This window comes from Mustela nivalis (assembly GCF_964662115.1).
Source record: "Mustela nivalis genome assembly, chromosome: 9".
Taxonomy (NCBI): Eukaryota; Metazoa; Chordata; class Mammalia; order Carnivora; family Mustelidae; genus Mustela; species Mustela nivalis.
The window spans coordinates 45495118-45519575 of record NC_139028.1 but is presented as its reverse complement, the minus strand read 5'-3'; the positions used below and the strand labels follow the sequence as shown (position 1 = coordinate 45519575).

Here is a 24458-nt window from a genome sequence, read left to right as displayed (position 1 = left end):
TTATCTCTCTGAATGTCAGTGATCTCACCTCACAAGGGCCTCAGGAGGGGCCGCTGGCAGAGCACCAACACTCTGAGGTTCTCTTTCCCTGCCCCTGGAAACAGGAAGTATGTGGCACGTGGGGAGGGAGCGCGGCTGAGAAAAGTCTCAACCCCATGGAGAAGGAGAGCTGGACCCCATCTCCCCTCTGAAACAGCCAGCCGTGTGGCGCGGGGAAGACACTTCACCTCTCAGGCCCTCACTCAGCCTCCCCAGAAACAGAGGGGAGAAGTTGTACTAAGGATCCCCTAACACTCAGTCTATCTAAAAAAAAACAAAAAAAAAAACAAAAATTTCTCGGCATCATGGGGACTTTGGGATTTCACAGCAGGAGGTTTGGTGAGAGCAGAGAACGTAACACCTGCTCCCCTGCCCCTGCAAACGTTCCCCACCAAAACCTTCTGTCTTCTCCCCTTCTTTAGTCCCACAACTCCAACTGATCCCAAGCTGGCTCTAGTCACCTACTGATCTCCTGATGCCCCTCTTTAATCACCACACTATTTGTATTTTGATATTTAGCTCATGTAATACACACTATGGATTTATAAACATTTATTAAGGAAAAGGGACACAGAGCATACTTACCAAGTACTTACTGGGTCATATGCTGAGAGCTTTACAAACATTACTGTCCATATCCTAACAACAACCATGTCAGGTAGGTACTGATATGATCCCAGTTTACAGATGAGGAAACTGAGACCCAGGCAGAAAACAGAACTTTGCTTAAGTCACACAGCCATAAATGGCTAAGCACAGGCAGGAATCTGGCTTGGCCTGTCCCTAGAGCTTCCACACCACCCTGGGCTGACTCCTCCATCACTCTTCTCTGGCCCCATTTACCCTCTGGCAGGTAAAGAACATGGTCAGGCAGGAATCCAGAGCTACCCAAAGCCCACTGGACTGTTCAGCCTGCAGAGTCGGCCCAGGTGAGCCCAATCATGAGGGCCTCTAGAAGCCTCCTCTACCAGGTCAGCCCCCCAGAACACCTTCTAAGAAACCATGGCTTCTCCCCAAGGCACCCAACTAAGAGACAACCCATCATAATAGTCCCGCAACAAGCCAGGATGGAGGAAGACCACCACACCGCTGGAGGAAAAGAATCTTGCTTTACCATATTCCCGGAGGCTCTTCCAGACACAAGAACGTCTGATTTTCCAGCCCACCATCTTTAAATGTCCTCCCAATTCAGCCGTCCAGCCTTGAATCCCTGTGTCAACAATCCAGGACCCACCAGTCTCCAGAGGCTGCTTACACATGCTTGCCTCCTCAGGGAGAGGTTCACAGAAATACTCTGGCAGGTTACGCCAAAATTCAAGTGTTCTGTTACGGTATATAGCCTCTGGGGAAAAGCAGGAAGAATGTGAAACCACAGGCCTCTGCTTCCAGTGACACACTGATACCCCTGGTAGTAGGACCCTCACGCCGCCTGAAGCAGAGTCTCGGACCTCAAGAGCTTGTCTCCTTCATCCTCAAAGATTACGACGAATTTGGCCACTGAGATCTAGACACTAAATGATGAGTCTCAAGGCCTCATCCAATAATCAATCAAAGGCTTACTAACCCTATTCACTTCTTTCACCAGAAGAATGCGAATCCATGGAACAATGGGCAGCCTCATAGGCCACTGGTAATTTAAACCAGTATGGTCCTTGCGAGCACACGTCAGGGAAACCCCTGAAACATGTAGCACCCTGGGGCGCCTAGGCTACTCCATTGGTTAAGCGTCCGACTCTTGATTTCAGTTCAGGTCATGCTCTCATGGTTGTGAGATCGAGCCCCGTGTTGGGCTCCACACTCAGCATGGAGCCTGCCTTAAGATTCTCTCCTCTCTCTGTCAAAAAAATGAATGAATGAATGAATGAATGAATGAATGAAAAAATAAATGTATGTATGTATGTATGTGTAGGACCTCTGACACAGCAGTTACACTCCTAGAGATCCACATGTGTACGTCCATAGCCATGTCCATGTATGAAAACATAATAGCAAAACCAATGAGTTGGTTTACGCATCTATGAAAAGCAAAAAGCGGGCGAACTCTCATAAATTATGATCTATTCTATACAATGCTTTGTAGCCAAATACGGGACAAATTAAGAGAAAAGAGCTACATGCACGAAAATTCTATACAATATATTGGGCAAAAAGACGAAACAGTGAACAGGGACATAGTGTGGAATCAGTTTCTGCTTACGAAAGAAACAAAACGACACATATCTGCGTCTGGATGGGCTGATGGATGGTTGCAGGCTTGGCAACAAACTGCAAAAATTGGTTCCTTCGGAGACCCCAGCAGGGCTGCGGCGGGTGGGATAAGGGTGCTGAGGGAGAGAGGATCTTCCATGCTGCTTGAACAGGAGGGTGGGGTACAACAGCTTCATATACTGACATATTACCTATACTCTTGCAGAGAAAAGCAACCGAACTCCTAATACAAAAGCAGCAGCTGCGACAACAACGCCGGGTTTTCTCTGGTATGAAACTGCCCCACCCATCTGCACAAGTGTTGGTGCCACACTCCAAGGTCTCCCCAAGTTCAATTTCAAAGTCACAGAAGAAAGACTGGATTGGGAGCAGGGCAGGGAATAAGAGCAATGCTGGGGGACGGGGAGCCAAGAAAAACTTCTGTGAAAGTTCTGCGGAAGCTGAACTCATGCCAAACCTGCTGGGCCCCAAACTTCACTATGCTAACGCCTTCCTCCCCATTAGCACCACAGGACAAGAAAATAACAGAATACCCAAATTTGAGAGAACTCCCTTCTTCCAACAGCAGAGTGGAGGCCAGCAGAGCTGCTCCCAGGGAACCCAAAGCAGCGGCCTGGCCAAGCTCCAGCCTCCCTACAACGGCCCCAGGCACCAGGCTCCCGGAGGGGGGCAGGGGGCGCAGGGAGGGTAAGACCACCACCACCAGCACCCGCCGCAGCCCCAGGCCATTCCCTGGAGCCCCCCCACTTAGGCAGAGGGCCCGAGCATCTTCTCTAGCTCGCGACTGAAATCCAGACTGAACCAGTATACAAATCAAATGTTCTGCCAACAAAGCAGCAACCACGTGGGAAAAGGAGAGAGAAATCAATGGTAGCCTGCCTAAATATATATTTCTTCCTTCTGCTTGCCAGCAGCAGCTCTTCTGTAGATTCAAATATTTGATAGAGATCTTGTTTGCTTCCCAGTAATAATTAAAACAAATATACACACTCCACTAAACATGGAGCAAAGGGAGAACCAACAGACGGGCTTGGCTTAGGGCATAACATTTGAGAAGCAGGCAAGACACTAACCCCCCAGGCACCGATGTGTTCCCAGGAACCAGGCACCCTGTTAGTACGGCAGCCAAACTCGACAGGCCCTGTGTGCACAGCGAGGGCAAGGCCGAGAAAGTTGCTCTCAGGGCACTGAAAAGTGCTTACATCTTGAAAGGAAAGGGTGACCATCCAGCAGAAAGTGGGGGCGTGGAGTCTTCTGCAGTGACTCGCAGCAGAGACAGCTGACTGCAGAAGGCAGAAGCAGACGGTCCGATAAAGGGCCTCAAGATGAGGATAAAGCCCAAATAAAGCTAGAACCTGATCAACCGGCTCAGCCGAGCGAGGAGAAACCATCTAAAGGGCATGGGTATTATGCAGTCTGGAAGAGAGAAGACAGAAGCCCAGGCAAATTTATTACAGAGGCCAGCACTGAAGGAGGGACAGGGCATGAGACCAGCAGAGCCCTGAGGTGGCAAAAGAGCATCCTATGAAGAGGACATGTGGACATCCCAGCCACCAGGACTGATTGCGTCCCCTGGCCCTGACTCTGCTTCACTTGAGTTTGGTGTCCCATCCCTCCCCCACTGCCCCGTGAGGAGTCTGCACCCTTCATGAGAGGGTGGCCCCATCTCCTCCCAGGGCAAGCTCTGTAAGCTCACCCACCACCACTCCCATTTCCTGACCAACCCTCCCCCTATCCCGTGCATACGGGGGGCTACAAGTCACCCCGACCTAGAGACAGATCACCTCTTGGGGAAGAACCATACTAAGGACCACACACCCCTGGTGGGTCCACTGAGTCTACCAGGGAGCCATGGAGTCTAGAATCCATCCCAGGAAGGCTTCCTTCTCTGGGGACTTTTCCCTTTGACACCTTTCCCTTGGCCTCAGTGCTTGAACCAGCATTTCTGAAAATGAGCTTGGAGGAACCTGGATTCCATCCCCTGAGATGCTCCTGGAAAAGCAGAAAGGATAAGGCTAGGAGACGGGCAAAGAGAGGGAAGGTACTCTCAGGTTGGACTTCGGCACCTTCCTCTAGCCATTGAAAGAAACCAAAGGGACAATTTTGGTCTACTGAGAGTCTGCATGGAGATCAGAGCTAAAGTGGGAGGGGTGAGGAGAGACAAGCATGGGCTGGATTTTGTTCCTCCTTCTCTGAGCTCCCACATCCAAAGGGACAAAACGCCATCCATCTTGACATGTCCCCATTCACCATCACCACTGCCACAGTCAGTGTCTCCGGTTCAAGCCCTCATCACCCTTCCACAGTACCAGGAACTCCAATGGACTCATTTTCCAGTCCCAACTTCCTATCCCACACCACCCATTCTAAAACACAGACCTGACCCCCTCTACCTAATGAAGAACCCCCAGCCTACAGGACAGAGTCCAGCCCCCACGGAGCAGGCAAGGTCTCTACCTGTGTGGGTACTAGAGTCACACGGGTCACAGTGGACACTCAGACTAACCTTTGGCTGGCTACGTGGACGCACATGTGTTCAGGTGCCCACATCCGCAGCCGTGCGTCGAGGATAGCATGACCAACCAGAGCTGCTGGCAGGATTACATCCAAGCTGTAGACAGCCTTGCTCCTCAAGAACCATGATGGAGATGACTACCTGTCCCCCACCTGGGTCCTGGAGCCTATGCTTTGCCACCTCTTCATAATGAATGACTAGCCATGAACTCAAGGGCAAAGAAGACTCTTAGAGATCTACACACGAAAGGTCACTGACCTAAAGATTAAGCTACCAAAATGGGAAAGAAACCAAAATTAACTCACTATCAAAACAATGCAAGAAGAGGGAAGGAACTGGAAAAGAAGGAAAACATTACTCTGGGGAGGAAATGTTTCTAAAACATATAGTTCTATGATTTTCTGGACATCATTTGTTCCAAAGATTAGGAAGATCACATTTCAAAAGCTCCCAAAGGAGACACTTTTATTTTTTTGAAAACTCTTTCTTAATTAATATCTTCAGAGAACTAAGAAGTACTTTTATAGGCTGACGGAATCTTAATAAAATTCTCCGAGAAATTCTGGCATCAGTCACAACAAACACCCTCTTGGAATTTAATTTCCTTTCCAGCATACAACTTACTATGGAAACTCATTTATGATGCCACCACAACCAGTCAAAATCTGCCTGGAGCACAAAAACTTCAAAGCCCCGCAAGAGAGCCTTATAGGATGGGATGGAAACTGGCCCCGAACTCAGCCAGATCCTACACCTAACCAGGATTTCCTCACACCAACCTTTCTGGCTTGTACTGTCAGATTCCACTCTTCCATCTCCTGTCCAGCCCTTAGACCACCCTGCCCTCAGCCCACCCTGCCCTCCCACCTTACACTGCGGCTCTTCCAGTGCCTCCTTCCAGCTAGAAATGCTCCCAAACTCAGTATCTTTCTCCCTGCCCAACAAAATGAATGAAAAGGAGACAGGGCACCAAATGCGCAAAGGGAAACCAGCGTCACCCATCTTCAACTTTCTATCAAAGACTGTCCTTTCTAGCTCCTGGTTTTGCTCTCCCTCCTTTTAGATGATGGCAGGACCTAGAATATTTACCATGTGCACTGAGCATTGGAGCAGGAGGGCAAAAGCTGAAAGAACTATTCATAAGTACAAAGATGTACCCCAAAAGCCTTTTTTTTTCCCCTTGAGGACAATTACTATAGCAAGACTTCATCAATCCCATTATCCCGAGGGCCTGTGAGCAAGGGGAGAGAAAGGGGTGAACGCCAACCTTCACTGAGCACACACTTAGATCTCAGTTAATATAAGGCAGTGATCCTGATTTTATGTATGAGAACAGGCTCAGAGAGGTTAGGGGATGGGCTCAGGAGGTACGATGAGGCCTATCGGATACCAAGACTCACAAACTCAAGCTTCCAGTACCAAGTGCTTTCATTAAAATATTGCCTGGGCTACAAGATCCTTTACAGCTTACACATTGCTTTTCATATACATTATGTCATTTCCTACCACCACCCTGTAGGAGAGCTAAGAATTCTTTTTCCACTATTACACAAAGGCTATCTGGTTTCAAAGATCATCAGTAAGTTGCACAAGCCAGCTGTAACACTTACAGTTTGTTTCTTCAGTGTCTAGTAAGTGGTAGAGCCTCAAATAGTAACTATTATTAGCTTCATAATTTTCACTAATTTTATAGCCCTTAGTGAAAATAAAACTTACACACACAGACAAGCACACATACATAAACACTATAGATATTCTAAAGATTCAATATAATTAGTTACACATTTACATATTGGGAGAAGACTTAATATTAGCACTTCGGACTCAGAGATAACCACTAACTTCAGCCTCCAAGAAACTGACAAAAAAGGATTACTGAAAATGATGTGGTCAAACCCAATACGGATTTTGAAAGCTAATGGAAGAGAACAAAAGGATAGGAGCATTCAAGTTGTGATAAAAAACGGAAAGAAAGAAAAAAAAAATCCTCCTCCCCTTCCAGCGTCATGGCTTCCTCATTAATGTGCCATTTGGCCTGGCCACGTCATTTCAACTCTGGGGTGCCCCTCAGTACCCAAACAGGAGAGTCAGCAGATGACCTAGAAGTTCTAGCCCGAGGTTGCCCAGCGGGTCTGGGGTCTGGGGGGAAGTGGAGTGGACACATTATGACTCCAAGTTATTTTTAACGTGCTGCATCCAATGAACTGTTTGCAGAGGAATGACACTCACTTGAAAGGAGACCAGGGAAGAAATGCCGGATGCAACAGGAATCGGCACACGACTTCTCAAACCACAGTGAAAAAGACGATGGAAGTGTGTTGGTACAAGGATCCCAGTATCAGTCAGAAGGAAATCTTTAGTACAATGGCAATGAGAGATCCTGGGGGTGTTCTTCGAGTAAAGCTGCACCAAGACCAACCCAACCGAGCCTCCACTGCAGGCTTGAAGGTTAAAACGAAAGAAAAAAAATTCAGGTCCACAGATAAGATAGACATAGTTTTTTTCAAAGCATTTTTAACAACTGTAGAGTCAAAACAGCTGGACAGCCACATATGCTAATGGCCTGCATGAGAACAGTATTCATTCTATAAATCTTGTACCAATTATTATTAGTTGTTTATTTTGTTTTGCTGTTTGCGGTCTTTCTTGCATCTTATCTGTTTTTAAGTGCCTCCTGGTATCCCTATCATCTGCTGATGCTGAGGTCGTGCATCTGTTCTAGTCTCACAAGGAAAAAGATTTCAGTCTCCCTCAGAAGCTGACTCCTGTCTAGTTCTGTTTTTATACCCCATTTCAGAGAAAAGGAAACTGAGGTTCAGAGAGGGCCCATCCAAGGTCATCCTCCTTGCTGACAGATCTAGAACTACAACTAGGGTTCAGAAGGCCCAAGGTGTGGGTCTCCAGTTCTACTGAAGTCACAAATGACCTGGCATACTTATGTCCTGAATACCAAGTTTATTTGAAAAAAAAAAAAGAGAGAGAGAGAGAGAGAAAAGCGACATGAGTCATCGCTGTTGTCAAGGGGCACCACACAGGCTGTTCTAATAAAGCATCCAGCATCTCCAGAACCACTTGTTTCTGAAATAACCAGCCTCAGCCAGGGAATCAAGGGCCATGTCTTACTCCCCTGAAGGATGCCCCGGACCCCGCGAGCAGCGGCGCTGGCCTTTACGGACCTGCTGGCCCAGCCCCGGGAATCCCTGACATTTCCTATGCAGAGGGAACGAGGTGGGTGGGTATGGGTGCAAGTCGGAGTTGTGCTTTCAGACAGCGCGCTGCCGTAGTAGTCAGGATTTCACACAGTCCAATCCTGCTCACCTTGGAACCCTAAATATCTCGCCCACTCGGGGATCCCTCCTCAACTTCCCCCGGACAAAAGCACGGCGGTGTGGGAGGTGAACCTGACAAACAGGGAGGGGAGGTACCTGCCCCAAGCGCTGGAGGAAACAACGCTTAGCTCCCTCTCGCACCCCTTAAAAGAACTCCCCATCCGGTCTTCAGACGCCAGAGGTGTCCCCAACTCTCTGAGCCTGACCCCTGTCTCGGGGTCTGCCCCAAAGGAAGCGGAAAGTAGGGAAAGCCCTCTCCTCATCGCTCTACCCAGCCACCCGCTCGCCTCCGCGCCCCCACCGTGCTCGCCCCCCCATGGAGGGCCTCGCTCCCTCCTTCCCTCACCCGCAGGGAGGGACGCCCTCCCCCCGCCACGGCCGGACACTTGCCCATGGCAGCCCGGAGACCCAGCGCGCACCTCCTTTTTCCCCGCCCGCGGAGGAGCCGCGCGGCTCCCGCCTTCCCAAAAGGGGCCCTCCCCGCCGCCGCGCCTCCGGCCCGGGACCGCCCCTCACCGCGTCCCTGCGCCCCCCGGGGTCCGCCCCGCACCCGCACTTCCCGCCCGGCCCACGCGGGCTAGCGGTCCGCCCCAACTTTTCCGGCCGCGGCCCCGTTCCCGCAGCGGCGGGGATTCCCGTCCGGAGCCGCGACTGGCGGGCGGGCTCGCGGCCCCTCGGCCCCCGCCCGCCCCGCCGGCACGAGTTGCGCTCGGGACCGGCTCGGCGCCCGGGCCTCGGCCGGCAACCGGGCGCGGAGGCGGAGCCGGCGTGGCGGGAACCGCGCTGTCCCGGCGCGGGCACCCCCGCCCCGTGCCCGGCGCCCGATCCCTGCGCCCGCCCGCTGCGCCGCCGCGCCGCTCCCTGCCCACCTGCCCGCGGGCGCCGCCGCCGCTCACCTCCTCCCGCGCCGCCGCCGCCGCCGCCGCCACTGCCGGGAATACGTGGCAGTGGCCGCCGCCGATCGCGCTCCCCGCCTCGCCTCGCCTCTCCTCTCGGCGCCCGCGCGGGCGGCTCCGGCGCGCCGGACCGCAGCGCCAGGCGCCCTCTGCCGCCAGGAAGCCGAATCCTCTCGCCCTAACCCTAACTCGCCGGCCGCCCCCCGCCCGGACCTGGGCCCCAGCTCCCCGCCTTCACCCCGCCCCCGGCCCCCGCCCCGCCCTGCCCCCCGGCCCGGCCCGGCCCGGACCAGACTCTCGCCTCCGAGCGGGTTCCGCTGGGCCTCCGGACCAGTGTCGCGTACCGGGCCCGGGCCGCCGCCGCCTCCAGGGAGGCTGCCGTGACCACCCAGCCGCTTGGCGCCGCCGGTACAGGTCATCCTCGGGCTGACACATTTCCTGCTTCTCCGACTGCGTCGCCCACGAGGTACTACAGTCGGAGAGCGGGCGGACGGGGGTGGGTGTCGGGGAGCCAAACACCACGGCTCTCGCGCTCGCCATTCTCTCCGCTAGGGCTGGGTTTGCGCCCTGCTTGGAAAACCGAAGTGCGCAATAAATAACTTGCTGAGGGAACGAAAGAGTGAATGAGAGTAGAGATTCGTGCAGCTCGCCACAGGAGGCCTTTCAACCTCCAGCGGACGGATATCTTGACCTGGATTTGTTTTTGTAAATTACACAGACACGTGTGCCGCGTAGCTTGAATGAATGGGATTCCCGATTTCCCACCTCAGACCAGCACCAAAGCCGTGCAGAGCCCACAGCTAAATGTTATACGGGGCATTTAGTCAAACAGACTGAGGGTTTTGGCTCTACCACTCAGAAGCCAGGAAATCTCTGGGAAGCCGGTCTCCGGGCACAGTTACCTCATCTATAAATTAAGAATAATAAAATCTGCGTCCAACGCGTTGTTGTGAGGATTAGATGAGGTCATGGCTTGTATGCAAAGCTCTTTGCCCAGCTGCCCTGCCACACACACACACACACACACACACACACACGCCACGTAACAGTAGTGTCTAAAATGGTCACGATTTTTACGATTATTACTGATCTAGTAGGTAATAAAAACTATAGACGAAACGTTTAAAAAAAAAGGCTACCTTTCACCTGAGGACAGCCTTAATATCCTGTACCTGTGGGACTGTCACCCGCCCAAAAGGCCTCTCCAGTCCCTCCTCACCACCAAGAATTCTCTGGTGTTGATTGTTTAAAGAGCCCAAGAACTGGCTCTCTTACAGGGTTTTCAAGCAGCCTTTGGCTGGCCAATGTCTTCATTAACAAGTGTTTATTTTATTGCAAAGGTAGTGACCAGTTTGAGGGTCATGGCAATCTACTCCCTCTTCCTCTTCCCTTGGCCCCTCTCTCCGCACTGGAGGCCAACTTTTCACTTTTGACTGTCCGCTTCCTGCTCCTCACTTAAGGCAGCTGTGAGGAAAGTGTCCTGCCCTCAGGTGGGACTGGGCTGGCCAGCCCATCCCCCTTGGGCTTTGGGCACCTCAGTTCCCTCAGGGGTGAACTGTAGAGAATGACCCTTATCTGGGGCACTGAGAGAGAATTGGTGACCCAGTCTCTGAGTGAAGTCCCTGGAACACAGAAGTGTTTAGTAAAAGGCAATGATCATTTCAACAAGCATTTAGGGAGCATCTACTGAGTGGTATAGGTGAGGGAAATAAACCTGGAGGAGGTGAGATGCCTACCTTCCAAGGAGTTTGAGTTCTAGGAGATGAGACAGGCACCTTCGTTCAGCCACACATACTAGGGGGGAGGAATGGGGGAGGGAGACATGTGTGCCATGAAATATGAAATTAGCAAGCCTCAAGTTCCAAACTGGGGCAGTGGTATTGCTGTATGGCTTGCTTGAATTCATTATAATTGTAAATGCCATTTTCCTCTAAATATTATGTACATAACTTCCCAAAGCCACTGCTAAAAATTAATGAATAATTTTATGAGGCAAGCAGAGCCATTTGATGTAGGATTCAGTCCGTTAATAAGGTGACTCCAAATGCTTCCTTATACTGGTAATAACATCTCTATTGCGTCTTTGTGAAAGCACCATAATTTATAAGTTAAGGCTCTGTATCTTGCAATGCATGTCGAAGAAGGGAAGTTCACACATTGTTGCACTAATGACCTCTAAGGAATCATGCTCAGTGTCCGTGGCCTTGCTGCAGCCCCCTCCCACGCTGACTTTGGACTAGGTTACATGACGTTCGTGGGCCAATGGGATGTAAGCAAACATGGAAAAAGCAGAGAGGACTGATGAGCACTTGTGCCTTGGGCTTGCTGTCTTGGAATGTCATGAAGGAAGTGAAGACACAGATCTGTAGAAGACATGCCATGCTGGGTCGGTGTGCGATGCTGGGAACGAGACAAGGACTCACACTCAGGATAAATGAGAAAACACTGCCTGGTGCATCAGGGATGCGCCCTGTTGTACTGTGCTGGGCTGGGGATAAATTTTATCAGCAGCAAAGCCAGAGGGGAGGTCTCCAATGGGGAAGTCTAAGTGCCTCAGAGCATTTGCAGAAATAACAACCCTGAGACCTGAAATTGGGTTCAGCTGCCAGGGGCAGAGGCTGGCAGCGTGTATTCATAAACGTACTCCCTGGACCCCTGTGTGTGCCTGCCGAGTGGTCTCTACAGGGTTCGCAGGCTTATCCTTGGTTGTGTGGGGGCAGCTGGTCTGTGGAGTGGTTTTGGCCATTCAGGGGCAACCTGAGAGTCATAAGAGCAATGCAAAGCTAAATGATTTCCTTTCTTGTTTGTATAAGTGAATATTGTATTTGTGATAGTTGGGGGGTTTTGATTTGGTCTTTTTTTTTTTTTTTTTTTTTTTTTGGCAAAATGAGAAGTTGGCAGCCTCAGTTTCCTCCCAGCCGTTTTTTGTATCCGTACTGGTCCATGCAACTCGAACGCCTCAGAAATGACCTGTGTTCCATCTCGGGCCCCTGGACAAAGTCCTGCAAGTTCTCAGCTGACTCAGTAGCTTGTCACTCAATCCACTTTTGTTTAGTCTCAAGCACCCAGCAGCCTCTGTTTCCCTTTCTGCCTCACGTCCACTTGGCAGTCATATAGCTCCCTGGTCAGAACATGGGGCTAACGAGGCTTCACTCCCAGGACTGCATCTGTGCCCAAGGTTCTGGAGATGTCCTGCTGGGAATGAAACCCTGGGTTCGAGGTCTAGTCAGTGACTGTGTGTGCATGTACGTGCACGCGTGTCTCACATGCACGTGTGTATCAGGACGAGTCTTTCCTAGGTCACCAAACACTGTTCTACTGAAGGGAAGCCACTTACCCTAAGAAGAGGTACTGGTTTTAGTCCCTGTTAACAAAGGGTAAAACTGACACCTCAAACATTTAAGTCAGGCAGAGCTGAATACAGAGGTCAAACAATTAACCCCTTCAGTTGAAGTTGAACTTCAATCTGATACAAATTCCCAGAAGCCTGACTTTATAGAAGGACTTTTTTTTTTTAGAACTAGACAAGGGGTGACATTTATCTTCCCTAATCCTCGAGGGGAAAATACGCAACTTCATATACTTGAGGGGTAGGAGGGCATTAAATCCCCAGACATTTGTATTTCCACCAGAAACTAGCCTACCCATTCCACCACTTAGCTAGAATTTGTATTCCCCAGAGAAAACTACTAAGTCTCAAGTATTACAATAAAAATGTCTTTTTCTTACTGGTAATAATGTCAAATGTATTTTTTTTTTTTAAACAGAGACTTTGAACACAATTATACTTAATTCTATGGTAAAGGTAGCCTTTCCGACTTCCAGAAAGATATAAAATCCTATCGAAGGAAACATTTAAAGATCTCTGCTTTCATTTGTACAGAGGCACCGAAGCACGCATGGAAAGTTCAACCAAGATCTTCACGCTCACTGCCTCTGGTTCTGTGAAATTTAAGTCTGCAGCTAAAGGAGGGGAAAGGAATCCCTATGCCTTCCCTGCTGCCAGCAACCAAAGCACACTCTCAAGCCAAGAACCCCAGTGGATTCTTTCAATTCAGTTTCTTCACAACTTTCTCCCTGCTGGCAAATGTTAAATTTCTATTTCAAGGAGAAATAAGAGCTTCATTAACTTGCCTGTCTTCAGGCTTCTCTAAGTCCTTTAGAGTTTCATTTTTTTATTTTTTGGTTTGTTTTGTTGTGGGTTTGGCTTGGGAAAAAAGGACCACACTAACAACACCGTCCCCTCCCCCCACCCCAGTCCCATTAAAGACAGAACAGCCCACATGAGTAGGATGGAAGCTCCACCTTTGTTCCATAGGTTGTAAATAATCTACTTCAGGTTTAAATTCCACCCACAAAAGCAGCACTTGTTAGTCATCTTAGCTCTCAGATCCATAATCTCCAGATCTTCATCAATGACTTCTGTAACAGCCGTCCTTTTTGTCTGGCACACTTCTGACACCAAAAGGTGTTTCCAGAAAACTGCGTCCTTGTCCCCAGTTGCACTTCCCCATTAACAGAAAGCCCTGGTATGGCTTCTAGCAGATACTTAACTTTTCAATCAGTCCACACATATTCGCTGAGCACCTTGTATGTGCAGGCCATTTACTGAAACTTGTGGATACTGAGACAAGCAAAAACACACAGTCCTTCCCCTCCCTAGAGAAGGTCACAGACCAACGGAGAGAAAAATAAACATAGAATTACAAATTCTGCTAAGAGTTTGGGAGGAGAACAAGGAACTCTCAGTTTGATAGCAAGACCTACTTTTAAATTGAGGGGTCTGGGAAGACCTTTTTGGAAGTGACCATTAAAAAGAGACTTGAGAGGTGAATGGGTATTGGCCTCATGAGAAGCCCATTGGGTCCATGGCTCTCTTCACCCAATGCTTCTGTATCTCTTAGATAATGACCAAGATGAGGTGTGCAACTTCTCAGAGCCTTCTTCCCCTCCAAGAAGAGTCCTAGGAGCCCTCTCTCCACACAAGTTCAGAGCAGGGACAGCCCCAGGATCTGTCTCCTCCACTCAGCTCTCTGAACTCCTGGTTTCCCTTCGCAGCACTAAGGTAGGCCTTCCAAGTAAATATGACATAGGTTAGCAGTGCAAGCATGTGTGTGAAGTCTCAACATCCTAGCTGTAAGCGCTCGGAGAGCAGAAGGCTCTGTGTTCACCTCCTGCTGTAACACTCGCAGTGCCTGGAAGAGAGCTTGACTTGTAGCTACGGCTCCATGAACACCCATTCAATGGGATTGAGTTCTAGCTCCACAATCAGTAGTGCCACAAACATCTGATTTGAAATCACAGCCGAATTAGGTAAAGTATGCGTTGGTAAAGATGAAAAGAAGCTGGCCTGCAGTGCATAGGTTGGGGTGTGCTCCCTGATGCTTCAAGGCATCAGCGTGAATGGCTTTGACTCCGTCTGGCCATACTTCCTCCGGTTCTAAGACTCCTCCACAGTAGGATGCAACCCAGATTTAACAACAGTTTACCTTTCTGAGAGTGGGAAGGAAGGCAGGGCTGCTTTCAACATATGTACATACTGAGAGCCGTGTTATGGTTTCAAAAGCATCAGAATGTTCCCAGAAGGTATGTCTTAGAATTAAGGGGGGGAATTTAGGGGTGCCTGGGTGACTCCATTGGTGAAGCATCTGCTTTCAGCTCAGGTCACGATCTCAGGATCCTGGGATTGAGCCCCACATCTGGCTCCCCACTCATTGGAGAATCTGCTTCTCCCTCTCCCTCTGGCCCTCCCACGACCCATGCTTGATTGCTCTCTCTCAACTATATAAATACAATCTTTAAAACAGTGTCAGTACTTGGGGCACCTGGGTGGCTCAGTGGGTTAAAGCCTCTTCCTTCAGCTCAGGTCATGATCCCAGGGGCCTGGGATCGAGCCCCACATCAGGCTCTCTGCTCAGCGGGGAGCCTGCTTCCTCCTCTCTCTCTGCCTGCCTCTCTGCCTACTTGTGATCTCTGTCTGTCAAATAAATAAATAAAATCTTTAAAAAAACAACAACAACAACAACAGTGTCAGTACTCATCACTTATTTTCATGAGATGCAAAGTAAACTTTTCTTTTGCTTGCCTCCTGTCTGCACCCTTATCTTTTCTTTTTCTTTTTCTTTAAAAACAATTATTTTTCACAATAGTGTCTTAGATTGCCTCTGACAAATTATTCATCCTCTTTAGATACAGTCTGCTGAAATATTTCAACAAGGGGACTAGCCTTCCCTTAGTGAAGGGAAGGGCGCCCAGCCCAACTCAGGCCACTCGGACTTGAACAGAACATGGAACAATGATCAGAGAGTCAAAAGGTTGGCCATGGGATGGAGCTTACTCATCCCGGATGTGAGATGCAGAGATTGTCCAGAAGCTTCTCCCAAAAAGACCCTTTAAAACTGCCCGGTTCCAGAGTTAGTTTCTGTTATTTATAGCCAAAGAATCCTAAATGATTCAGTGCCCTTGACCGTTAATACATCTGGAACTGGCGTTTTTAACCTGGGGTCCTGTGGCTTGGAAACTATCCATGGATGGACACAAGGGGGTCCACAAACATGATATAATTCTTGTACTTATAGACTAATGCTTTTTTTTGGGGGGGGGCAGTTTTTGTTAGATTTTCAGAGGGATCCCTGCCTGAAAACAGATTCAAAACCATCAATCCTAGAGCAAGGGTTCTTAACTAAGGTCTGTGAGTGAACTGGGATGGGGGGAAAATTATATCTTTATTTTCACAAACATACATTCTTGTTCTGTTTAATTATGAACACAAGCAACAAGCTACAGTATTATTAGCAATACCTGTGACTTTGCCACCAGTAGAAATCAGATATCTTCATATCACATTACAGTGTTGCAGACATCTCAAAATATAATTTACACCTCTTCCTACTTTAAAATTACAGTGTTATTAGACCCACAGCTAGATCTTGCTATTGAATGTGTTAATAAAGAGGCATATATTACTTGACCACCAAATACTTCAGTATTTTATAACTGCATCTCAATATAATTGGTTCCCTTTGAAATCCCATATGCTTTATTTTATTCAGATCATTGTTCTGAGAAGAGGTCCAGCCAAGGGGTCAGTGATACAAAAAGTTTAACAGCCCCCTTGGGAGAAATTTAGTAGGCCAGTCTCCTAGCCCTACATATATTGTGATTCGAGAAAGCTAGGCTCTATCCTGCAGTCCCTCTCCATTTTATACATCAACAAACTGGCTCCCAGCACCACAACCTCTGAATTCTTCCAAGGCAGCAGGCATTGCTGGTGGCCTAGAGAAACACACAAGCTCCTATGCATCATAGGAAAGAAACAAAATAAATAAATACATACATTTTTTAAAGGAAGAGAAAGAGAGAGAGATCCAGAATGGCAAATCCATAGAGACAGAAAGCTGATTAGTCATGGCCAGGGGCTGGAGGGCGGTGACTTGAGGAGGGACTGCTTAATGGGGAACAGGACTGCCTTATGGATCAGGGTTTCCTTTGGGGGTGATGGGACTGTTGGGGGAGTCCACGGAGGTGACGTTACTTAGCACAGTACTGCAAGTGTACTAAACGCCATTGAATTATACAGAGTAAAAAGGGTTAATTTTATGTTATGTGAATTCCATCTCAATAAAACATAACATAAAGTAATAAATAAATAAGAGGAAATGCCATTATAAATTCACCTGGGAATTCAAAGTCCTACTTAGGGGAATAAAAAAAAAAAGAGAGAAAATGAATCCCAAGGTTTTATGATCTTTTGTTTCCCTCTTTCTCCCATCCCACCCTCCCCCCAAGTTGCTCATGTACACTGCAATTTCCGATCACTTATGAAATTGCTAATGTGTGCTTTAGCCTACACATTAAATTCTGGTTTGCACTTCTGCATATTAAAACACACCACTAAATACTCATCTGACAAGCTATATTTTAAACTTCAAACAAGGTTTTATTGTGCCTGGATGCATTTTAATATACCTACTAAATTTCCGCTGGAGTGAAAAATGGCTGGCAACGATGATTGATAAGGGAGGGTAGAGTCCCTCCCTCTCTATCCCACACATTCTGCTTCCGCTTGGGGGACCAGGGATTGGCAGCCCCCACTGCTTGAGAGCTCTAGAGAGCTTTCCGGAAGAGATTTCAGACATGATATTATTGCCTCAAGCAGGGCGTGAGGGGGATCACCGTAAGCCTTCCCATTCCAGTAACTTACCCGGCCCCGGGACCTCAGTGCATCCCATTAGAGCTTTTGGTCTTTGCCAGGATGTGGTCAGAACAGGCTTGAATTAACTTTCCACAAGCCCCTCTCATAGCTTTCCCAATTCCCTCTCTGCCAGGATTCTGAACTTCTTTTCCTGCTCACCGAACCCTGTGGCTGCCCACAGCCTGCAAGAGGATGCCCAGGCAGCTCAGCTCAGAAAGGGAAAACCAGAACTGACATTTTGTGAGGCACAGACAGTGACCAGTGCTGGGTTACGGCTTCACGTCACGTATCTCGTTTTACTTTAGGAAGAGCACCACTGTTTCTTCATGACCATTTAGGGGCTGAGGGAACTAGGCGCAGTGTCAGTTAGAGTCACACTGGTCTAGCCTGCACCAGGTTTCCCTGCCACTCTTCCCAACCTTTTTTCCTCTGCTGTTTCGGGCTATTCCGCCAGGCTCCTCTACTCCCCACCCTGAGGGCAGGGACTGTGTCTTCTTCCTCTTCCCTTTTACTGCAGTACCCAGCAGGATAGAAACTGCTTGATTCTCTGAATCAGCAAGAAATTTGCTTTTTCAGGCCAGAGCCCTACGCCTCTGTCGTAGCTCCTGTGTGTCTCTTTCCTCTGCCCCCCAGAAGTCTGATGAGGCTCTGAATCCTTCTCTCCTGCCTGCCCTGCACAGGTGAGCCAGGCCTCACTCAGAGCTCTTTCCCTGCTATACCATCTCTCCCAGATGCAGCCTGCTTCCCCTTGTAGCTGGAAGATAAAAAGGGCTCTTTTCCCCCATTACATGTCGAATGACATCATCCCTTTCAGGCAGGGACTTTGGGAAATTCATAGCAAATGAAGTATGGCCACTTATTCAGAGAATGAGCAGGTTGTGCCCTGTCTCCAGGTGTCTGAAGGCTGCTGGGGGCTGAGAAGGGGTGCCGTATGTGGTTCATATTGGCAGGAAGATGAGGTGTAATGGAATCAAGCACCTACAGGACAGAACAGGGGCCTTGGGTCCAGGGACATGGAGGGGAGACACAGCTGCCTACAACATGTGATTTCAGTGATGTCGGGAGGCCCCCAAGGGTCCCCAACCATGTTCCTCTGAGCTTGTTATGGTTTTTTCTCTCCTTTTGCATTCAGAATTCCTAGTGTTTCAGTTCTTCTCTGTTGTGGATTATGTGGCTCTTTTCCTGATGTCCCATCTCTCCTAGAGGTACAGGTCAGGAAGGTTAACTGGGAGAGGTGGTGGTAAAGGGGTGTGGATGATACCCACGTTTTCCAGGAACATGCACACAGCTGGGGAAGGGCAAAGTAGGCCAGAACGAATAGCCTTCACCCCATTTCTGCAGAGGGCTAATTGTCACTTTGGGGATACTTTGACAGGTACAGGGTGTCAGGAATGCAGGACAAGGAGTCAAGAATAGGGTAGGAGAATAAGGAAGAGTCTGCAGAGGAAAAGGACTGGTGGTGAGTGGGGAGGACACTGAAAGCCCTTGACACAGCTCAGCCTGGCTGGTTCCCTGAGACGGACAAGCCCAGGCTGGCCTGGCAGCAGCCCATGGAACTCCAGTCCCTACAATGACAGGCTGAAAATGAGAGTTCAGAGAAGCAGCTGGGACCAGGTGGAGCTACGGAGAGATGAAGGAGGAGTCAGCCAAGAGCACAAGCAGGCAGGAAGTTGGAATGAGTGACGTCATAGCTTCCTGCTGTAGGACAAAGCCCCAGCCCAACGTTGGGGGGAGGGAAGGGAAGTGGAAGGATGGCCTTGAAAAGCCAGCAGCCCCTGCCACAGAGGGACGGACGGACTGAGCCATTTCTTCACGGGAGAGCCAGGTGGAAGGTAGGGCCTGAGAATCAGGAACAAGGCAAAAGCACATAGAGCTGTGCAAGAACAAGGTCTTCAAAGACAGAGGCACCAGAGTTTTAAAAATTATTATTTTTGCGACCAAAAAAACACAAGAGAAGATGTACCATTTTAACCAATTTAGACTGTAATTCAGCAGCATTACGTACGTTCACAGTGCTGTGCAACCATGACTGCTATCTGGTTCCAGAATACTTTCATCACCCCAAATGAAAACCCCATACCCATTAAGCAGTCACTCCCTATTCCCCGCCACCGCCCCCCCCCCCAACCAGCTCCTGGCAACCACAGTTGCTTTCCGTTTCCATGGATTTGCCTATTCTGGGTGTTTTGTGTAAATGGAGCCATACAACCTGTAACCTTTTGTGTCTGCCTTCTTTCATTTAGCACATTTTTGAGGTGCATCTATGTCATAGAGCATGTGATGGTGAATTTTCTGTGTCCACTTGACAGAGTCCTAGGGTGCCTCGCTATCTGGTCAGATGATCTAGGTGTGTCTGGAAAGGTATTTCTGGTTGAGATTAACATTTGAGTGAATAGACTGAGAAAAGGAGATTGCTCTTCCCAGCGTGGGTGGGCCTCACCCAAGTCAATGAAGGGCGGAAAGGAATGAAAAGGCTGAGTAAGGGAGAATATGTTTCTCTCTCTCTCTCTCTGCCTGACTGTTTTCAAGCTGGAGCATCAGGCCTTTCCTGCCTTGGGACTCAGATCTAGCCTGGAACCTACATCATTATCTCTCTGAGTTTCCAGCCTGCAGACCACAGTCTTGTGACTTGCCGGCCTCCATAATCATGGGCAATAGAGACGTATTATATACAATGTAATATTAATGCATGGCATATATTAGTATATACTGTATTTATATTTATTAATAGGTAATATTACTATATGAGAGATATATGTACATATTTTCTATTGCTTCTGCTTTTTCTGAAAATGCCTGGCTAATACGTAACTTGCATCAGCCATTCATTCCTTTTAAGGGCCAAATAATATTCCCTTGTATGGATATGCTGCATTTCTGTGAATCTGTTTGCCAGTCGATGGGCATTTGGGTTATGTCCACCGTGCACCACGTTTTGAATCCTGATTAAGTCACCGAATCTCTCTGGATATCTCTTTCGTCACTTGTGAAATTCTCACAAGGACTGAATGAGATAAAGCACATAAAAGCCTGATGCAGAGAGGTAAATCAACAAACTGGTTTCCTTTCCATAAGTGGGGACCCAGGTCAAAGTGGGCCCAACAGCAGAACCAGTCTGCAGTGGATTCGGGATCCCAAAACTCCCGGCTCAAATCAGAAGCAGGCCCAGAGTCGTGGCAGGTGGAGAACAAGACGTCTCAGTTCTGAGGGCAGGAAACTGGACCCTTCCTTGCCCTCCCCCACCTCCCTGACACCCACACTCAGGGAACTCAGGCTCTAAATCAGGGCCCCAGAGCATGAGTACACCACCGTGTCACAGTGCATGAGACCAATAAATACTGCAAGGAAATAGCTCACATTTCACTTGTTACACATACCACCCATTTTGCAAAGGTCTGAAAGAGAATGCACACACATCCAGCCTGATCTTAAAAATAAGCCCTCTTCAGGTTTATCTACAACTTTTGTTCCAATTATTCCATAGCACGCACTCACATGATATAAAACTTGTGAAAAAATAACACCTATCATTCCCTAAATCACAGTAATTTCCTAAGTTTACACTTCTTTTTTTTTTTTTTACGTTCAGTAACTGTAAATGTCTCTCTCAAAGTCGTCATAAAAGGCAACCTGAAAAGTGAGTTTAAATGCACTGAGTCTTCCTTGCTAAAGGCACACAGGCAGAATAGCTGATTCCGCATTCAGAGGTGACCAATTCAAGGCCCAAACCTGAGAGCGTTGGCCGGGGGCTCATGAGGTTCAGTGTGCATGGCCTAGTGAGGCCACAGACATGTCCCTTAACTGCTCTGAGCCTCAGTTTCCTCGTCTGAGCAATCCTCTGATTCGGCAGCATATCCCAAGGACCACCAGGTGCCAGGCACTGTGCCAGGCTCCAAGGTTACAGAGATGAATAAGACCTACACTCCTTCTGCCCAGAAACCCACAGTCAAGCAGGAAAATAGCTAACAAACTTAACCCCTTACTTAACAGGGGGACTGTTGTGCATTTCACATGTATTACCCCATCATACCCTTTCAAAACCCGTAGTTGATGGATGGTGTTATTAGAGATGATATTTTTATCTTCATTTCACTGATAAGAAAACTTAAAGCTCAGAGCAGTCTAGTCATTCACATGGCTGGTTAACGGCATACCCAAGCAGTCTGTCTTTAGAGCCTGCCCTGTTGATCCCCACAGGACTGTGACCCCATGTGTAATTTACATGATAGGACTCCATGCAAATGACACAGGAGCATAGAGCCCAGCAATTGAGTTTACCTGAACAAAGTTATGAAAGGCATCAGATGTGACTGCGTACCTTGGCCAAGAAGAATGAGTACCCCACCTGGTGGGGGTAGGAGAAAGAAACAGAGAGCTGAGAGCTAGAGCCAAACTCGGGATGGCCGAGTGTGTGGTGTGGTCAGGGGCATGAAGAAGCCCCTGGTGTAAAGATCAAGGCCATACACTGAAAATGAAGGCTAAGGACACTGGTCTACCCTGCAGCCCTTCCAGCCCTTAGTCCTGCAATCTAATACCTATTAAATCTACGGTACTTCATTTAAGGACATGTGATGGTTACTTCTACATTAGCAATCAGAGTGGGGTTTAAGAAAGCATATATCTCTCTATCCTAAGACCTGAATTGTCTTTAACCAGTTTATATGGTGTGTGGTATATTTCAATGTGCACATTGGTATATCTGGTATTTACTGAGCCAACATGTTGAGCATTAAATCAGTGCACAGCCTCCTCTCCATTCCGACTGTACGGCCATCACAGACAGAGAGCCTCGTGTCCTACCTGCAGCCCCTGCTTTCTTCAGTCTATGCCCTGCCTTCTGTGGGGCGTTAATCTAATCCCCCTGATTTCCTGGGTTCTTCCTCATTCCCATGGCCAGCCACTGCATAAAGCCTGTCCTCTTTGGCATGGCATTCAGTAACTTTCTCCATCCTTTGTGCTCTAGCCCTCACACTATCTCCCACCTTCATCACCCCTCCACCTTCACCCCATCTACCCCAAATTCCAGCCCACACTAAACCGTTCCCCATGCAAAGCATGTGCACTTGCTGCTTCTGGGACAGCCCCAGACTCCCTCCTTCCTGCAGCTCTCTGCTCTTAACTGAGTGGCGGGACAACCCCAGTCGTCTGGCTGTATCTGAAACACTTAGGTATGTTTCCCCAAGGCTCATCTGGGCTGCTTTTCATGTGATCAGCCAGCCAACAAGTGCACACAGATCTAGCGACCATATGAAAACCCAGCCTGTTAATCTATAAACATTGACACGGGTTAAGTGGTCACTACTTACAAAGAAATGTGTAGAGACTTTTTTTTTAACATTTTACATAACATTTTTAAGACCTATTCATCAGTTCATTCACTAAATACATACTGAGCACCTCCTCCATTCTGTGTGCACACTAGGCACTGGTGCTAGAGCAGTGAGCAAGGCAGTGGTTGGCAAACCACTACCATGGAGCTTACAGAACATTGTAGTTGAGAAAACAGATGGGCATGAGAAAAGAATAAGCATGACCTTGACAGGCTCGAGCAAGTGCTCATCAGCAAGGATTCCTTGGCAGGAAAGGATGTAATTGTGGAGAGCTGCTTGGAGGGAGGGGTCAAGGACAGCCTCTCCGCAGAGGCCATGTTTGCACCGACACCTGATGAAGGGATGTGGGCCAGCTTATGGTCCTCTTCTTATGGAATAGCTGAGGCAACAGCATCCTGAGCCAAGGGGACAGCAAATGCAAAAGTTCAGAGGTGAAAAAGGGCTCTGTGAGTATTTGGAAGGGAAAGGAACAGGGTGTGGCTGCTGGGAAAGTTCAAGAAGAGGAAAAGTAGGGTATGTGGAGTGTGAGTGGATGCTCAGTAAATGCTAGCTGTGTATCAATCATCATCATCATCCTAGGAGCCTGGAAGGATAGAAGATAGATGGCGTAGGTCACTTCAGCCATGGTAAGAAATCTGGGTTTTAACCTAAAAACAATTGCAAGTCATTGATGGGCTCTTAGCACTGTTTCCCTGGCTGCTCAGGGGAGGGGATGTGGGCAGAGCAGGACAAGAAGAGAAGCAGGGAGAGGAACTAGAAGGCTTTATAATAATTGGGATAGGAACCAAAATGGCTAGAATTAACAGCATAAGAGACAATAGGTGTAGACAAGGATGTAGAAAAAGAGGAACCCTCTTGCACTGTTGGTGGGAATGCGAACTGGTGCAGCCACTCGGGAAAACAGCATGGAGGTTCCCCAAAATGTTGAAAATAGAGCTGCTCTATGACCCAGCAGTTGCACTAATAAGTATTTACCAAAAGGATACAAAACTACAGATTCGAAGGGGTACATGCACCTTGATATTTATAGCAGCATTATCAACAATAGCCAAATATGGGAGGAGCCCAAATGTCATCAACCGATGAATGGATAAAGAAGTGTGTGTGTCTACAATGGAATATTACTCAGCTGTCAAAAAGAATGAAATTGTGCCATTTGCAACAAAGTGGACGGAGCTAAAGTGTATCACGCTAAGCAAAATAAGTGAGTCAGAAAAAGACAAATACCATATGATCTCACTCATATGGGGAATTTAAGAAAAAAAATCCAGATGAACATATGGGAAGGGAGAAAAAAAAAAAAGGAGAAAGGGAAACAAGTCATAAGTGACTCAATGATAGAGAACAAACAGAGGGTTGGGGGAGGGAACAGGAAGGGGGAATGGGCCAGATGGGGGATGGGTATTAAAGAGGGCATTTGTCATGATAGCACTGAGTATTGTATATAAGGGATGAATCACTGAATTCTACTCAAGAAACCAATATTGCATTGTGTGTCAACTAACAAAATTTAAGTTAAAAATAATAATAATAATAATTGGGACAGGAACATCCTATGAAATGTTTAAACACTTATCTTTTCTCTTCATACAATTCATAAAAATGAAATTGTGCTTTTGAGTCAGCAATATACTTTTGACAGAAGATAAGTGTATCTTCTGATGTCTGTGCCGAATGATGGACAAACTGATTGATGTTGCTCCCTCAAGAATGCCACAGCCTGTTTTCCACAGCCAACCCCCAGTTCTCTGAATGACCTGATCCACTCAACACCCAGGCCTCTCCTACCTCCCCACAGGCTTAGCGGGGAGGGGCTGAAAGTTCCAGGCTTCTAAACAAAGGTTGGTCTTTCTAGTCACATGCCCCCATTCTGAAGCTATCTGAGGGCCTGCCCCAAGTGACCTCTTCACAACAAACATCCCTAGTGTCCCTCACCCTCAAGAAATT

The 24458-nt window shown here is 48.2% G+C and overlaps 2 protein-coding genes across 4 annotated transcripts in view; one reads left to right on the top strand and one right to left on the bottom strand.

Moving 5' to 3' along the window:
• SMCO4 (single-pass membrane protein with coiled-coil domains 4) overlaps window positions 1-9133 on the bottom strand; it is a 60148-nt gene extending 51015 nt beyond the window's left edge. Inside the window, exon 1 of one of the 3 annotated variants that reach the window (XM_082682668.1) lies at window positions 8988-9133. The gene's annotated coding sequence lies outside the window, so the exon portion shown is untranslated. Of the gene's footprint in view, window positions 1-6991; window positions 7128-8960 lie in introns of those variants that run through there. The other 2 variants (XM_082682670.1, XM_082682669.1) reach the window with 2 other exon arrangements.
• Window positions 7070-13141, top strand: LOC309840524 (uncharacterized protein; the record flags this gene model as incomplete). Its single annotated transcript, XM_082682674.1, has 3 exons — window positions 7070-7210; window positions 9296-9453; window positions 12871-13141. The coding sequence occupies 3 exons, from the start codon at window positions 7070-7072 to the stop codon at window positions 13079-13081; spliced, it is 510 nt and encodes a 169-aa protein (XP_082538800.1). The 3' UTR covers window positions 13082-13141.
• Window positions 13142-24458: the final 11317 nt, after the last annotated feature.